The sequence below is a fragment of the Mus musculus genome, chromosome 2, assembly GCF_000001635.26.
Source record: "Mus musculus strain C57BL/6J chromosome 2, GRCm38.p6 C57BL/6J".
NCBI lineage: Eukaryota > Metazoa > Chordata > Mammalia > Rodentia > Muridae > Mus > Mus musculus.
In genome coordinates this window covers 11682633-11701015 of record NC_000068.7, presented here as the reverse complement: position 1 = coordinate 11701015, position 18383 = coordinate 11682633, and the positions used below count along the sequence as shown (strand labels likewise).

The 18383-nt window shown below is 44.4% G+C and overlaps 1 protein-coding gene and 2 long non-coding RNA genes across 3 annotated transcripts in view; 1 reads left to right on the top strand and 2 right to left on the bottom strand.

The window, feature by feature from the left end:
• Nucleotides 1-1489: 1489 nt before the first annotated feature.
• Nucleotides 1490-7405, bottom strand: Gm39759. Its single transcript, XR_865973.2, has 3 exons — nucleotides 7151-7405; nucleotides 3624-3714; nucleotides 1490-1886 (listed from the first exon to the last, which is right to left on the bottom strand). It is a non-coding gene; the product is annotated as a predicted gene, 39759 (long non-coding RNA).
• Nucleotides 6401-18328, top strand: Gm39760. Its single transcript, XR_865974.2, has 3 exons — nucleotides 6401-6571; nucleotides 17568-17708; nucleotides 18178-18328. It is a non-coding gene; the product is annotated as a predicted gene, 39760 (long non-coding RNA).
• Nucleotides 7822-18383, bottom strand: part of Il2ra (interleukin 2 receptor, alpha chain) — a 50403-nt gene continuing 39841 nt past the window's right edge. Inside the window, exons 6-8 of the mRNA NM_008367.3 lie at nucleotides 17891-17962; nucleotides 16573-16639; nucleotides 7822-11258 (exon numbers count right to left, since the gene is read on the bottom strand). Of these exons, the coding sequence (NP_032393.3) occupies nucleotides 11234-11258; nucleotides 16573-16639; nucleotides 17891-17962 (164 nt within the window). The 3' untranslated portion in view covers nucleotides 7822-11233. The remainder of the gene's footprint in view (nucleotides 11259-16572; nucleotides 16640-17890; nucleotides 17963-18383) is intronic.

The window sequence follows — 18383 nt, the reverse complement described above, 5'->3', positions numbered from 1 at the left end:
ATCATGAGCCAGAGTTTGTTTTTTCAAGACAGGGTTTCTCTGTGTAACCCTGGCTGTCTTGGAACACACTCTGTAGACCAGGTTGGTCTCAAACTCAGAAATTCACCTGCCTCTGCCCACCAAGTGCTGGGATTAAAGGCGTACGCCACTACACCCGGCTGTTTTGTTTTGTTTTTTTATTATTTGTTTCTTTGCAAATAAAGAGTATAAACTACGATTAAGACAGTATCACAATGAGTTCAAAATTGTGCTGTATTTGAAGGCATCTTTTAATCACATTTTAAGGCCTCTCTTTTAATCATGAGGCTTTAAGACTGTTCTTGCTTGAATTAGTTTTGTTTCCATTTTCTTATTCTTCATAACTGGCACTGTCACCTGTGTGACAGGCTTTTTTTTCCTGTGGTTCCCACCCAGGTCTCATATCTTCTTGCCATGTCTTCCTCTGACACATCAGGTTTTACTCTTCATCTTTTTGTTCTTTTGTCTTAGTCACTGTTCTATTGCTGTGAAGAGACACTGTGATCAAGGCAACTCTTATGAAGGAAACTGAACTCTTATGAACTGGGGCCTTTCTTACAGTTTCAGAGGCTTAGTCCACTATCATCATGGCACAGAGCATTATGTGTGGGGCTGGAGCAGATGCTGAGGTTCTGATCCATAGGCCAAAAGAGAGTGGAACTGGACCTGGTTTGGGCTTTTGAATTCTCAAAACCCAACCCTCAATGACACACTTCTTCTAAGAAGGACACACCCACTTCAACAAGACCACACCCACTTCAACAAGACCACACCCACTTCAACAAGACCACACCCACTTCAACAAGACCACACCCACTTCAACAAGGCCATACCTCCTAATCCTTTCAATCCTTTCAAATAGTGCCGCCCACATGACTAGACATTTGAATATGCAAGCCTATGGGGTCCATTTTTAGTCAAGTCAGCACAACCTCCTTCATCTGAAGCACTCTTTTCTCGGTTTCAGGATTACATTATCTGAATGGTATTTGTGCTCCTTCATTTCTGTGTCAGTTTGACACAAGCTGGAATCACTGGGAAGAGAGAACCTCATCTGAGGAGGTGCAAGTCTCTAAAGCATTTCTTGATTGATGATCGATGAGGGACAATTGAGCTCTCTGTGGGCAATATCATCCCTACACAGGTTGCCCCGGGTGCTATAGGGCTGCAGAGGTGGCTCAGCCCTTAAGAACACTGACTGCTCTTCCAGAGTTCTGGAGTGCAATTCCCAGCAACCATGAGGTGGCTCACAACCATCCATAATGGGATCTGATGCCCTCTTCTGGTGTGTCTGAAGATAGCTACAGTGTACTCCTATACATAAAACCCTGAGGGAGAGAGAGGGAGAGAGACACACACACACACAGAGAGAGAGAGAGAGAGAGAGAGAGAGAGAGAGAGAGAGAGAGAGAGAGAGAGAGAGGTGGAGGGGGTAGGGGAAGAGGGAGGGGAAGGTAGGGGAAGGGGGAGGAGGATGGGGAGGGGGAGGAGAAGGCTGATGGATTCATGGGGAGCAAGCCAAGAAGCCATACTTCTTCATGGCCTCTCCATCACTTCCTGCCTTGAGCTCTTCTTGCCCCCGACTCCCCTTCACAATGAACTGTGAGCTGTGAGGCTGAATCAGTGTCTGCATCTGGGAGCACTGCCTTTGTGGACGGTCACCTCTGTAGACTCTGACTCTTTACAGAACTGTGAAGTTGGATGGAGCCAGTTTTCTCTCCAGCTGTCTCCACATTGCTTGGAAGAAGCGGGTCAAAGGGCAACGTGTGGGAATTGTTTCTCTCCTTCTGCCACGTGGATCCCAGGGATCAAATTCTAGTTGTCAAGTTTCGTGGCAAGTGCTTTCCCTGCTGAGCCATTTTGCTGATCTGGAGGAAGCATTTTTGTTCATTAGAAATCCAGCAATGCCTATTAGAATTGTTTAAACTAGACAAGACTTTTTGCTTTCCTGCCAACTAGTGGATGAGGCCAGATTTACTCTAGATTCAATGAGAAAGCTGTAATTTCTTGTTTTGAAAAAATTAAAGTTGATACATATATTCATTGTGTACATAATGATGTATATAATGATAGACTTCATTATGACATTTTAATACGTGTATATATAATGCATTTGGGTCATTACCCTCTTGTCCCCTCCCTCCTGCTGATGGTCTCTTTTCTCACAGATAAACATGTACATAGGATGCACTTGCATCATATTCATGCTCATTACTCGCTTGTCCTCTACCACTGATCTCTTCTATCATTACAGATAGTTCTCTTTCTATTTCCACAGAGTGTGTGTGTGTGTGTGTGTGTATGTGTGTGTATGTGTGTGTGTATGTGTATTGCACTCAGAAGCTGTGATTACATGCTCACAACCTGCATAGGGTCTACCAACACTCCATTGTAAAGAATAAGGGGCTTCCTGAGCGTTTATAGACAGCTCATTTTCTTCAGTGTTGTAAGTACTCGTGAGAAGAAAGTGTTTATGAACACTCTACCCAACTGCATCCTCTGGCCTTTGTATTCTTTTTTCATCTTTCTGTTCTATGATCTTACATGAGCCTTGGAAGAAGTGGGATAAATGTCCCACGTACAGTGGAACATTTAACAGTCTCTCTGTCTGCCTCTCTCTCTCTCTCTCTCTCTCTCTCTCTCTCTCTCTCTCTCCTCTCTCATCTCTCATCTCTCTCTGTCTTATCTCTCTGTCTTTCTTGTCTGTCTCTCCTTCTGTCTCTCTGTCTATATCTCTCTGACCCTGTCTCTCTCTGTCTCTCTAGCTCATCTTTCTCTGTCTCTCTGTCTCTGTCTGTCTCTTTCGATGGGTTTCACTGTGTAGCCCTGACTATCACGGAATTTACTCTATAGACCAGCTTGGCCTCGAAATCACAGAGATCTTCCTGTCTCTGCCTCCCAAGTGCTGGGAGTAAAGACATGCACCGCCATCACCCAGCTCAACAATCTCTGATTATCAGAGCTTTGACTAGTTATGTCTCTACAATAACTACTTGTTACTGCAAAAAAAAAAAAAAAAAAAAAGCTTCTATGACCAAAGTGGATCAAATAGTATTCTATAGGTATAAACATAAATATTCAGGAGATAATTTGATCGGACATCTTGTCCATTTGGCAAAACAACAGCAGATGCTTCTCTAGTGGTACCTATGGCCTGCCTGGACTCTGACTTTTGATCAAGGTTACTGTACCAGACATGAGTTGAATGGAACAGGCCTCAAATTGAATCAGAAAGTAGTTGCTCATCAATCATGAAGCTCTTGAACCAGTGAGCATATCTTGCCTGCCAGGTCAGTAGTATAACATACAGGACTCATAACTGAGTAAGACTGTTATAAAGAATTCTCCCTCAGCCTACGTAGTAGCATCTTCTAACACTAAGACAGCTAGCACAGCTGTAATTTCCATGTGGGTCCGGAAGTCTGGATATCCATCACAACCAGCCAGGTGAGCTTCAGTAACTATGACAGCTCATTCATGGTTTGTAACCATACAAATGTGTTTTGTATTTGAGCTACATTGTATGAAAAATTGACTGAGTATATTCTAATTGGTCTTTACACCCTGAAACACTGATAGAAAAAACAACGTATCTTTAAACTTACCAGGCAAGGAAAGCAAAGAGTAGTTGGTGAAGCAGGTGCTGTCTCTTTTAAGTTTCAGCTTGGGGAATTGTCTTAGTCAGGGTTTCTATTCCTGGACAAAACATCATGACCAAGAAGCAAGTTAGGGAGGAAAGGGTTTATTCAGCTTACATTTCCATACTGCTGTTCATCACCAAGGAAGTCAGGACTGGAACTCAAGCAGGTCAGGAAGCAGGAGCTGATGCAGAGGCCATGGAGGGATGTTACTTACTGGCTTGCTTCTCCTGGCTTGCTCAGCCTGCTCTCTTGTAGAACCAAGACTGCCAGCCCAGAGATGGCACCACCCACAAGGGGCCTTTCCAAACCCTTGCTCACTAATTGAGAAAATGCCTTACAGTTGGATCTCGTGGAGGCATTTCCTCAACTAAAGCTCCTTTCTCTGTGATAACTCCAGCTGTGTCAAGTTGACACAAAACCAGCCAGCACAGGAATGGATACGCATGCATCGATCGTATTTTTCAGTTAAAAATACGAGTGTGGTGAAGAGTATTTCCCCTTGTGGACCACCAACGACGGATGGACATTCGTACCTGCTTTGAGATAGCATAATGGGTTCGCCTTGTATTCCATAACGTGTCTTTTAGGATTTCTTTGAATTTGTAATTGTTAATGACGATTTTCAACTTGATTGAATTTAGAATCACCATGGAAACGCACCTCTGTGTGGGTCTATTAAGATGCTTGCGAATAGGGAAGAACCATCTGAAATGTCTGGTACCGTTTCATGGGCAAACTGACCATCACTATCCCTCTGTTTCTAGATTTTAGATGTGACCTGCTTCTTCTACATCTCTTGTCATACTTTCTCTGCCAAGATGAGCCACATTCCCTAGAACAGCAATTCCAGACAAACCTTTTTCCCTTAAGTTGCTTCCTGTTGAGTGTTTGATGCACACACACACACACACACACACACACACACACATACACACACATTCACACACATACACACAAGACATCTTCAGGGATGGAAATTGTTGGAGAGGAAAGGAAATGGCCATGACTCCCAAACGTGTCCTTTGTGGAGCAAAATATTATGTATTTTTCCTAAGACAAGGGAACAGATTGGCCTCCAAACCTAGGGTAAGAACAATAGTTTATAGTCATAGTGGTTAATATCTGATTCTAAGCCCTCAGTGTCCTCGCTTGAATATTTTTCATCCCAAGTTTATTTCCTTTATCCACTGCAGGAATTTCCTAGATTAATTATTAACTCAATTCGAATTTGGTTTAAATTTTGACCTTGGGGTCAAAGATGTTGTATAATGGAGAGGGAGTGTAGCAGGTAGCAGCCTGCATGTCTGTGGGTGTCCATTCAATTCCCAGGACAGTGCCCATCTGGAGACTCACTTTGCTGCAGGCCTGTGGCAGGGTCCCTGAGCTCTTTCCCCTGAGAGGTATGCCTGTTTGTGTCCTCAGCTAACCATGCCTTACAAGTTGGGCAGGTAGGAACACTTGGATCTTGTTTGAGCCATATTTATTAAAGGAAAATTCAGAGGACGTCTCTAATTTTCCCTTGTTTTTCCAAGTCCAGTCTGCCGGGCTTGTATTCATAGTGGTTGGTCTCAAAACACAGCTAGACCATTCTAAATTCTCAGGTACCTCAGCTTAACAAGGACTCTGGGATTAGAACTGTCTCTCCTCCACAACTCACAAAGCTTCAAGAAGTCTCAAGCTTTGGCCTTAAGTACTCTGTATCTTTCCCTTTGCCATCACAGAGAGGCTGTGAGTGGGTAGGAAGGAAACCAGTTCTGTTGTTTCCTGCTCCCCCACTTCTCTGGTCACACAGGAGGTGGAATGTTTTTCAACCCAGCAGATTAACATCCAGGGATCTTAGGTTTCCCAGTTCATGTGTAGGTGGTTACAAGGGACGTGCACACAGTCGAGTTCCCTAGCTTGTTAGCTGGAATACAGAGTGTCACCCCGCCATCCTGTGACTTCAGCTATGGAGTTTCTGCATGTAGTGTTTCCAAACCTCCATCTTGACATATGTGGATCAGAGGTCCCCCTCATTGACATTTACCACTAGAGTTCAGTTTATCTGGACTGTTTGTTTGCATGGGGGGCAGAACTTACAACTCTAGTTGCAATTTTGGAGGGGACGAAAAAGGGAGGATTCAAGAGTATCCTAATATACTGGTGTCTGTCTCAGGTTTTGTTTTGTTTTGGTTTGGTTTGGTTTGGTTTTGGTTTTTGGTTTTTGGTTTTTGGTTTTTTTTTTTTTGGTCTGGTTTGCCAGAGTACTTGCTTAATCTGCACTAGGCCCTGTGATCTATCTCCGGCATTGTGTAAATGGAGCATGGTGGTATGTGTCTGTGATCCCAGCACTCAGGAGGTAGAGACAGGAGGACCAGAAGTTCAAGGGTATTTGTCAATACATAGGAAGTTCAAGGCTCAAGAAAGCCAAGTTTATAGCTTGGTAAGTTGATGCATACCTGAAATACCAGAGAGCTGAAATAGGACTGTAAACTCAAGGCCAGCTTGGGCTGCACAGTGAGACGCTGTCTCAATAACAAAAACACCAAGTTTGTAGGGTTTTTATCTCTTCTATGTCACCAGTAGTGTTGTTTATCCAAAGAACAATTTAGCTTCAAGGAGACTGTATCCCCAAGTTCTGCCTCTAATATATAAGTGTTGGGGATTGGTTCCAATGCTTTGAATTAATCTGGCCCCCCAAATTGGGAATCTGCATGTCCTAACGCTGAAGGTCCTTGTCCCCAATTGGTTTTTGTTCAATCAATAAAGAGCCAAAAGCTAATGGCTGGACAGGTAGACTAAGGTGGGACCTTTAGATTTGCGCAGGCTAGGAACTGGGAGAAATGAAGACAGAGAATGGCGAACACTCAGGGGAGAAGGATAGAACGGAAGCACTGCAGGAGAGAAAGCCAACCAGCCATGTAAGAATTCAGGTGAGTAGCCACTGGCCACTTCTACATTGGGCCTGGGGTGACAGGGGAAGGTTCAGGAGTCTCAGGAATACCAGAAGGGAGCATTTGCTAGCAGAGGGAGGTTTAGGAGTGCTCAGCCTTTGAGCTAGTCAAAAATTAACTGATGTGTGTGTGTGTGTGTGTGTGTGTGTGTGTGTGTGTGTGTGTGTGTAGCTAAACTTGCTGCTACAAATAAGGGCTTCGTGTGTGTGTGTGTGTGTGTGTGTGTGTGTGTGTGTGTGCATGTGTGATGGGAAAAAAGCCTGTACTATGGTGCACATGTGGAGTTAATGGCACCAGGTCTCTAAACATCTGGGTTCTAGAGATTGAATTCAGTCATCAGGCTTGGCCGCAGGTACCTTTGTCCACTGGCCATCTCACTGGCCCCTTACTATAAGGTTTTGATATATGGCCAAGGAACCAGACTAAAATAATCCAAATCCTTAATATTACAGCAGAACAGGGAATGTATTTTATCCTTCACGCTTGAGGAGTGGAATGGAAATAAGAGGAAGGGCTTTAGGGACCCCAGAAGCTTTCTATTTTCGATTCATGACTTACCCAGAAGCCCCGAGAGATGGTGATGTCTCCATAAGAACTCATGCATTTCATCTCAGGAACTTGCCTGCTGGAGGGGAACTCTCAGGCAGAGTCATTCAACACAAAACAAGTAATTGTTCGTTCTCTCTCTCTCTCTCTCTCTCTCTCTCTCTCTCTCAAAATATTTTGATGCCAGTATTACCGTAAGAAAAAATTTGTTATGGGAAGAGGGTTTGTATATAGCTGGTAACAGTACCGGTGTTAGTGATCGTTAATTTTGTCCTCACAAGGTAAAAGTCATGGCCTCAACTGGTTTGTTTTTTTACCAAAGTTCAGTCCAATGCAATCAGCCATGTTGCAATGCCTCCCTGGCATCAGACAAATGTCTAGACTTCTTCAACTTTGTCTCCTTGTCAAACTTAAAATGGGGTTCTTGCCATTGGGATTTCTAGCTCCCAAGACAAGGCCATGTGCCTGCTGGTTTGAAGAGCTAAGAGAGAAAATGCCACTTATGTTCTCTTCAAGGCACAGCCCAGACGTCACACACTGCTTCTACTCACACCTCTGTGTTCAGAGCTTAACCACATGCCCACAGGTAGCTGAAGGAGGCTGGCAAACACCATTAGCTTGGGAGAAAGATGTTCTGTTTCACTTTTCTGTAGCTGTGAAATAAACACCACAACCGATGCAACTATGGGTAAGAAATGGTTTATTTTAGCTTATACTTCTAGGTCACAATCTATCATTGAGAGAGATCAAACAGAAGCCACGGAAGAAAGCCATGCTTCTTCCAAAGAGAAGCCACTGCTTACTGGCTTGCTCACTGGCTCATGCTCAGCCTGTTTGCTTCTATAACCCCAGTCATCCTGCCAATGGGTGGTGCCTTTCACAGTGGGTTGGGCCTTCCCATATCAATCATCAGTGGGACAATCTGATCAAGGAGAATCTTTCACTGAGGTTCCCTCATCCCAGATTTCTCTTAGATTGTGCCACATTTGCAATATAAGCTACCTAGAACACCAAAAAGATGTGTTCTTCTAAAACACGGGCTATTATTACTAATGGGAAGAAGGGAAGACTAGATGTAGGCTTCTGTCATAACGATTCATTTTCCATTGCTTTGCATCTCATGCTTGATAATTCCCACATCGCAGCTGTGCCTGAGTCTGGCTGAGATGCTCACGTGAGTCTCCAAACTATGTCTTGTCTTTGCCTTACTTATGTTCTTCATCACCGTGACAAAGCATCAACAGAGATAGTGTAGGGAGGAGAGGGGAGCTCTAGCTCAGTTTTAGAGGGTACACTACACAGTGGCCAGTACGTGCCTTACTGGAGGGACTCTGTGGCAGCAGAAGTATGTTGTGAAACTCCTCATATGATGGCTTCCTGGGACAGCAGAGAGGGAGACTGGAAGCAAGTCTGGTTCACCTCCAGTGACCTATCTCCTTAAGCAAGGCCCCACCTCTTAAAGGTTCCAAAACCCAAAGCAGCACTGCTAGCTGATGTTTGAACACAGGAGCCTGTGGGGGCCATTTCTAATCCATACCACAATAGCTCTTTAGCATAATCTGTCAGACCTTCTTTATGTTATTAAAAAATTACTAAAACCATGCAAAATGATTGAGGATCCCAAAGGCTTTCTTAATGTACACTAGTATCTATAGATATTAATCATCTTAAAACTAAAACAAAGAAAAAATTTAAAATATTATTTACTAATTCTTTTATTAACAAGATAAATCCATTATGTGTTAACACCAGAGCGATAATATCATGCATGTAGCTTCTAGAAAATTCTACTCTACACTTGTGAAGGAGAGTAAAATAGCTAAACATCTTAGTATTATAAAAAAAAAATTGTTATCATTACCCCATCTCCCATATTGAGTAATGACAATAAAATTCAATTTAATGGGGCTGTAGAGATGGCTCAGTGGTTAAGAGAACTAGCTGCTTTTTCAGAGAACAGGGGTTTAAATCCCATCACCTCCATGGCAGCTCATAACCACCTATTCCAGGGACATTGAACATATTTTTTTGGCTTCCCTGGGCACCAGGCACACACATCGTGCACAAATATGTATTAAAAATTAATTTTACACAAGTAAGACTGTTTTTATGGAAAGGTTGAGGGGTAAGGCAGGGTTTTGCTTGTAGGTGAAGCTGATCTCTGACTCACTGCAATCCTCCTGCCTCAGTCTCCTGAGAGCTGGGCTTACAGGTGTGTACCACTACCCACAGCTCTTTAGTAAGAGTTTAATATTTTTTTCTTTTCTAAAATTAGTAGCTTGAGATTCTATTTAACTTTCCTCCTTGCCGTGTCCCCACAAAAGATATATTTTGGAAAGGGGAGACCATAGATAGGAAAGATCTGGTTCATACTTGGTCACATAAAAGACTCAAAATGGCTCTGTCTGACCTTTGAAAGTTTTTCATAAAATTTTCCAGCCTTTTCAGAAATGAAAACTGATAGTTTGGGCTTCTGTGAATCCCCTAAAACACTGTTAAACATGAGAATCTGACTCAACTCATCTGAGAGGAAATCTTACGCAAGAGATTGAACAAGAACGTGCTCAGAAGTCTGAGCATCAAACCCAGGTGCTTTTGGTATCTGTGGAAGAGGAGAGCACACTGGGATAGCCCAGTGCCTCACAAAGTGTGGGCTAGAGATCAGCATAAAGACACCACCAGGACTTGCAAACTTTATATGCCCCAGTACAGGGGAACACCAGGGCCAAAAAGTGGGAGTGGGTGGGTAGGGGAGTGTGGGGGAGGGTATGGGGGACTTTTGGGATAGCATTGGAAATGTAAATGAGGAAAATACCTAATAAAAAATATTAAAAAAAAAAAAGACACCGCCAGGAACTTGTGAGAAATCCAAATTCTACATTTACTGACTCAGAGACAGACTGGCTCTGCAGTCTGATCTCACAAGGCTTTGGTGACCTGGATCAGGGTGCTGGGGCGGGGGCATTATCCGAGGATGCCTGGGATATCCAGTCTACAGCTAATCTTTTGTATAATCACCACCTCTGCTTCCTTTTTCCTTCCTTCCTTCTGTAAACTTGAAAGTATTCTTTTCTTTCCAGTGTTTTCACGGTATGTACCAAGTCCATACCTGTGCCTTGAGTGTTCACCTGTAAGCATCAGATTAGTGCAGGCTAAATTGAGCGTACAATTGACAGCTGTCCCAAAGAAACCAGCGCTTAGAGTGGCCTGCTGGGAAAGCATCTAAGTCCACGTCCTGGGACTTCCTTCAGCCTTCTGCTCCTGGCGCAGACCCTAGACACAGGCTTCTGAATACCAGAGCTCCACAGTTCCCGTGGCTTCTCCACTTTGTTTTGATGTTATCTGAAGATTGTTCTGCCACAGTTTCTGTTCTTCAGGATGTCAAAACTGAAGCTTCATGAAAAGGGGGTTTCCTTCTGGGACTGAGCCAAGAACATAGATAGAGTCATCTTTGCCAGCTCAGAGTTTTAAAGGCTGATCAGTAAGTGATGAAATCAGAAGAGCCAGTTAGGCAAACAGAGGTTGAAAAAGGAGCCAGCCATGCACGTGTAGCTAGGATGAGCTTGTGAGAGCAGAAAGGAAGAAGGAAAGTGGATGGGTGGGGGTGGGTAGGGACAGAGGAGGTGGAAAAGGAGGAGGAAGAAGAGGAAGATGGAGCGGAGGATGAAAAGAGAGAGGAGGAGGAGGAGGAATTATTTACATTAGTGCTGAGTTTTACTTGGGCTTTCCAAACTGGGTTGTAACAATGAAGTCAACCTAAAGCTACTTTTTCTATACTATATGTTACATGAAAAGTGACCACACCATCTCAGCTCCCATCAACAGATATACACAAAAACAAAACACACAGAGCACTGTTGGGCCCTCTCTCCCATTAAAGCTTTAGAACTGCTGTGCTGAAGTGGTTAGATCCTATTCTTCAATGGCAAAGTCCAGTTTAGTGATAGAGTTGCTGTTATGTCCTGTGACTTCAGAATGTTCTAGAAACCCAGGGATCAGAAGGAAACAGCCGTTAGGTGAATGCTTGGCGTCTCAGATTTGGCTTGAGCTTTGTGATTCCCATCCGCTTGCCTGGGCTCTGACTTTTCTAGCTTGCTAGATGGTTCTTCTGCTCTTCCTCCTGGAAGAAGAATAACCCTGTCACAGCCATGCATGCCATTGTATACTGAGAACAACATGGTCTCCACCCAAACCCATTCCATCTGAACAGTCCCCTTGAGCCCCCTAGCTGAGAGTCTAACTTGGAGTTCTACTTCAGAATCTTGTTACCCTCCCACCTGACGAAAAACAGCCTCAAGCTCCAGCAACCACCCAGGGGCCCAACACTGGCTGTGCACTCAGTCTCTGCTCTGTGCACTGGCAATTCAACCCAGTGTTTTGAGAAACAAACAAACAAACAAACAAACAGAAGGTCATCTCACAACACAACTAACTCTAGGCCGGTTATAGAGCTGAGTGGGTCTGAGCAAGATGTCCTACTGGGCTATGCTTGTGGCTAACCTCTAAGGGATGCATTGCTTGAGACCCCCAATTTGCATTTCACTGTAGGATGTAGTGGCTACAGAGGCTCCCTGTCTGAGAAACCCACGGCCCCTCTCTGACTCATCCTTCTTCCATACTCCATCTTTTTATCCAGCTTACCAGTCATACTAATTTGCTCAATTCTTTTCTATACCCCTTGGTTTGTTTCCTCCATTCACTCAGATCCACAGACCCACAAAAGCACAGTCACCAACTTCTATGTGGATTTATTCCACCATAATGCAATCATATTGTCAACACATTGCCCACGGTAAGCCTCTACGCAGCAGATCACCCAGAAGGCCAAGATAACGGTTTCTCTCCTAGGTGAGGTGATCTGAGGTGCCACCACCATCAGCATCTTGGCCCAGCTCCTCAATGCGGCCTCATCTTCCATGACAGTATTTCTGACTGTCTGGGCAGTGTGGTATCATTGTGGCCATGGTGCCCATTCATTTTATGTCCTACAACTCAACCTTCTCTCAGACATCACCACACAGATTCACAATTCCATAGGTGCCCCAGCTTCCTCTTCCAGGAGATGTTTCCTGGCTCGTTTTATCTGACACTTCAGAGTATACCAGCTCAGTCAGCTGTCTTTTGATTCCCATGTAGATTAAATGTCCTTCTGCTTACATATCTCCATCTTAGACTTTCAACAAATGTCCCTCCCTCCCTCCCTCCCTCATTCCCTTCCTCCCTCCGTATTTCCTTCCACCCATATCTCCCTTTCTTCTTTTTCTTCTATACTAAGGATTGAACCCAGGGCTGAGAAAACATTCTACTATTGACCTGTATCCTCAGCACCACAAAAATATTTCAAGTTTTTTTTTTCTTCCAGTCTACTAGTTCCTACGAGCAGGGCTGGGTTGTGCATGTCTGTGGCCTGCGGTGCAATGTCTGACACTTGGCAGTTGTGGATTTTTCCTCATTTAGTCCTGTGGACTAATAACTGCTGAGTTGGAGTAAGATTAGCCATTAAACATACAGAACTATATTAAAGGGTCACAGAATTAGGAAGGCTAAGGACTACTGCTCTAAACCAAATCAAACACACAAAACCTAACAATCCGACTGGGGGAGAAAGATGTCTCAGGGAGTAAGGGAGTTTGGCACCAATCCTAGTGAATGAAGGAGAAAACCAACTCTCAAAACTTGTCCTCTAACTTCCGGATGCTCGTGCTCCAATCCCACCCAAAAATCAACATTACGAAACAGAAAAAGAGAGAAAAGTATTAACAAAACAGTTCAAAGGGCTGGATCATAGCTGAATAGAACATGTGTCTAGCATGCTCAAGGCCTTGGATTAAATTCCCAGGGCGAACATTTAAAACAAAAAATGAGGCCGGGCATGGTGGTGCACGCCTTTAATTCCAGCACTCGGGAGGCAGAGGGAGGTGGATTTCTGAGTTCGAGGCCAGCCTGGTCTACAAAGTGAGTTCCAGGACAGCCAGGGCTACACAAAGAAACCCTGTCTCAAAACAAACAAACAAACAAACAAACAAACAAACAAACAAACAAACAAAGAAAAGAAACGAAACAAAACAAAACCCATGAAATTCCTAAAAACGTAACTAATGTGAGCCAGCCAGTGCCCTCCTAGCTCCTGGTAAGTGTTCCAAAGTGGCAAAGACTGAAATTTTCAGAATTCAGAGGTAAGATTTCCAATTGGCCACAAGAGGGCAGCATTAGATGAAATTAGCTTCTAGAAAGTAAACTTTTTTCATATATATACACACATATATACACACATGTAAATATATATATATGTACAAACGTGAGCACAGGCACCTATGTGTCTGCAACAGGACCTTGTTATGCTGGACTCCTTGTGGCTGGGATTTCAGAAGTGTTTTGTTTTGTTTTCTTGGACAAATTCTTTGACCAAAGGGGTCATATTGAGATTCTATTTCAGTCTCCCTAATGGCCCCGCTACTGGGAGGTCTAGGGGAATCTCACAGTCTTAGACAGCTCCTTGCTTCACATTGTAAACTCTAAGCTATTGTTGCTCATGAAGAGCCCTGTCCTCTGGTTCTGAGTCTGGTGTCTTCACCAAACGAAAATGCCATGCCAGGTAGATGCTCGTCCTGAGCAGGAAGAAGGTCTCACAAGGACTGAGGGGCCTAGACTGTCAAGGCATATTACATCACGTTTTATCTCCCAGAACTCTAAAAGAACATCTTAAGGAAATGGGTAGAGTGTCAGGGCCATGAGTAACTCTTAGCACAGCAACTATCGGGGTACCCTCATGTGGACCTCAATGCCTTCTGCTTCTTGCTCCACTTGAGGAAAATGAGAAGGAGGCCAGATGAACAACAAAAGAATGGAAGAAACTGGATTCTCACCCACATACCTATGACTCTGTTATTAAAGATTTAAAGTATCAGGGCTGGCCAGAACCTGCTCGGGCAGGAGGGGCACACCCTTGACGTCAGGCGTGTGATGATTTAGTGTTAATTGCCAATTTAACAGAACCTAAAGTTACCGGAAGGGAATCTCAATGGTGGATTACCTAGATTAGGTCATCTGTGAGCATGCCTGCAGGGGATTGTTTTTATTACTGTAATCGATGTGGGAAAACCCAGTCTAAATGGATTTGGGTCCTAGACTGTATAGAAAGAGGAAGTGAGCTGGGATAAGTGTGCATGCAAATTCATTGATCCCTGCTTTTGATGGAGGGTGTGATATGAGTAAAGGCTTCGGGTTTCGGCCACCTTAGCTGCCACACAAGGGTGGACTGCATCCTGGACCTGTAAGTCAGAGAAGCCCCTTCTCTCTTAAGCTGCTTTGGTTGGGGTATTTTATATCACCCACAGGAAATGAAACAAAGACAGGGACAGAACATCTCACACAGCTGACTCTAATGAGGATGTATCTGGCTTTTCTCAAGATGGTTTTATACTCTTAACTCTTTCTTCTTCTTCTTCTTCTTCTTCTTCTTCTTCTTCTTCTTCTTCTTCTTCTTCTTCTTCTTCTTCTTCTTCTTCTTCTTCTTCTTCTCCTTTTCTCCTTCCTTCTCCTTCTCCTTCTCCTTCTCCTCCTCCTCCTCCTCCTCCTCCTCCTCCTCCTCCTCCTCCTCCTCCTCCTCCTCCTCCTTCTTCTTCTTCTTCTTCTTCTTCTTCTTCTTCTTCTTCTTCTTCTTCTCCTCCTCCTCCTCCTTCTCCTTCTTCTTCTAATTCTTCTTCTTCTTTAAATAATGTATTGGGGCTGGAGAGATGGCTCAGTGGTTAAGAGCACTGACTGCTCTTCCAGAATTCCTGAGTTCAATTCCCAGCAACCACATGGTGGCTCACAACCATCTGAAATGGGATCCAACTCCCGCTTCTGGTGTGTCTGAAGACAGCTATAGTGCACTCACATAAAATAAATAAATAAATAAATCTTTAAAAAATAATGTGTTTAGTTTTTTAATATAAGATCTCATGTAGCCCAGGGTGACCTTGAACTTTGGATTTCCCTGCTTCTACCTCCTGAGCGCTGGTATTAGAGGCTTATGCCGCTATACCTGGTTTCTTATGGTGCTGAGATCAAGTCCGGGCTTCGTGGGCATGCTCAGCTCTCACTCTACCAAATGAACTACATCCCTTGGCATCTTATTTACTCATTTACTTTGAGACAGCTCTCACTATGAGGCTGGCATTCGAATTTCTATACAGCCCGACTGCTTTCAAACTCAAACTCATGATCTTCCTGTCTCCAACTCTTGTGTGCTGAGATCAATGGAATGTACCATGATACACAGTCCTCCTCCAACCCCCCAGTGTGTGTGTGTGTGTCTGTGTGTCTGTGTGTTTGTGTGTCTGTGTATGTCTGTGTCTATGTGTGTCTGTGTATGTCTGTGTGTGTGTGTCTGTGTGTGTGTCTGTGTGTGTGTCTGTGTGTGCACACATGCACGTGCAATTTGTATGTTCACCTAGATTTCTGATTTCTGGTTTCTGTCTCACACAAAACTCTTTACTTAATCATGGCTTGAAAATATGTTTATCCATAAAAAGACATTATATGAGCCATGGCAGATATCACTGACCAAGATACTTAGGGCCTAAAAAACAAGGGAACTCCCAGACAGGCAGACACACAGACACAGCCAGACACACAGACACAGAATACAGAGCCTCCCCCTGCTCTTGCTATCCGGGAGCTTTTCACTGTATTTAATGATAAATGCAAGAATGTTTTTTTTAAAGCCTTGTGAGTATCTAGCAACCTTCATCCATACCATCAAGCCTGGTCTAGCCATGGTCCCCGTCTCCTCTCTCCATCCCTTGCTACCCATGCTGGTTTCTAGTGGATGATCAGCGGAGTTGGAGGGAGGGTGGGGTGGCATGGTCTGTTCCAGCGACCTTGGTAGAGCCCTGGTGGATGGATGGCAAGGTTGAAGATCTCTAAATAGGATTCAAACTCTTGCTATCTGCACATTCGGGAAGCCTAGGTTTTCCTAATCTCTAAACAGCACAGACCTCTGAGAGTAGGGGTGACATTTGCTAATGTAACCCACTCAGTACCGGGCATACACATTCAGTAAGAGTACGTGTGTCAGGGAGTAAATGACTGTGGAGTCTAGAGGTCAACCTGGAATCTTGTTCCTTAGTATATTATTCACATTACTTTTGAAATAGAGTCTCCTGATCAACCTGGAGTTCACCAGTTTCTCTAGGCTGGCTGGCCAGAGAGTATGAGGGATCCACCTCTGCCTGCCTCCTCAGCTCTTGAATTATACAATTATAGGCAAATGCCATCATCACATTCGATTTTTTTTTAAACAAAGCTTTTAGGAATTGCACACCCATCTCATGCTTTCGTCGGAGCCATCTTCCCAGCGTGTCAGCTGAGGTCAAGCTCTAGGCAATGTTCACGATGCCAGGCCAGGGACCAGACACTGGGGTGCTGGGTCCTTCCAGTGTTGGACTTACCATCTGTGTTGCCAGGTGAGCCCGCTCAGGAGGAGGATGCTGATGAGCAGGAAGAGGCAGCTGGCCACTGTCAAGAGAGGGAGATGGAGTTCAGGTCAGGACCATGCTTTGGGAATGCATGGATCGGGGGTTGGATCTGTAGATCAGGTGAGAAAATTCTGTAGGTGATCAAGGACCTCCTGAACAGCTGGGGCCTGCAGTTTCTTCTTTCTTTCCTCTTCTCCCTGGGTATTTCTTAGAAGGATCAAGGAGCCTTCAAAGAGCAGAGGGGGCATAGAAGGAACAGCCATAGAAAGAGGCTGGTACTTGACAGAACAGCTCAACCTGAGGAAGGCCCAGAGGATAGTCCTCATTAGCAGCATCATCCTTCATAAAGGAACTATTGAAACAAGATAAGAAATCCTAAACACACCGATATCGCCTGGAAGTGCTCACACTTCCCAAATGCTGACATGTGAATCTTCCAGAAGCTTCCATTGATTCCGTGGTTCAGGAAGGCCTGCTTTTGCCTCCTACCAGGAATAACTGAGGTGCGTATGGACACTATATTTTCTCTCCCTGGATCCTTGCTTTGTCTCTCACCAAAGTTTGGGAGGCATTGTTCTTGAAAATGTATGTGGGAGAAACTGGTTTTGGGTGATTTAACTCTGATGATGCTCTTGGTTTATGTTGATTGACAGGTTTTCGAGTCACATTAGAGATAACGTTCTGGACACGTCCTTGAGAGGTTATCAAGATTAGGCTAAATGGGTAGGGAGACTGCTCTAAATGTGGGGCCCCATTCCATAGGTTCCATAAAAAGGAGAGTAAGCTGGGAACAAACATTTATCTTTCTCTTTTTAAAAATTCTTTTATTTCTTTGAAACAAGGTCTCACTATGTCGTTCTGGCTATACTGGAATTCACTATGCAGACCAGGCTGGCCTCTGCCTTCCAAGTGCTGGGATTAAAGGTTTACACCACAGTGGCTAGCTTTTCTCTGTTTCTTGACCACAGATGCACTGTGACCAGCTGCTCAGTCTCCTGCTGCCACGGGTTGCCCATAGTGATGGACTGGATCCCAGAACTGGGAGTCAGAACAAACCTTTCTTTCCTTCGGTTTGTTTTGTCAGGCTTCTGGTCACAGCAACACAAAAGGTAGCTGATACAACTCCCAACGTACTACAGCTGACCCATGGGATTTTGAGCAATGATAGCGATTAAAGTCTTCTTTACCCTTACAACCATTAGTGAAAGAATTAGTGGCCGTTTCAACCAGCTAAACTACCCACGTCTTTGCATGCTTCACCATTGTCCGTAAAGTAAATGAGCTGGCCCACCTGCTACCTTATACTCCATTGTGAGCACAAATGTCTCCGTCATTGCAGTTGTTTCTGTGGGTTGTGGGAAGTCTGTGGAGAAGAGAGATGAGGGGATACTTATTTTATGGCTAGCATAGGACTGCACAAGGCTGGGAGAGGAGGGGCTTCCCAGTAGGTAGCCACTCAGTGCGCCCTTCCCCCAGCCTTGAGCGGCTGAATCAGACCTATTTCGGCCACAGCTGGCTAGCCCACCTAGGGTGGAGTCTTCCTACCTAGGTAAAGTCTATTGTGTGCCACATCTGCAGCTTCCTGCATGAAGCTACCTGCTGAGCAGCTGAGCTTGCTTTCCTGAGGAGAACCTGACAAAGCAATGGAGATCCTGGCAAAGTTGGGGATGAGTCTCCCTCCTTCCTTTAAATCCAAGACCCTACAATTAAAGATTGAGTCTTGACCAGAGAACTTTGTCTTGGCTCATTATTTCTCTCACCGTCCTTCCCATCCATGCCCAGCT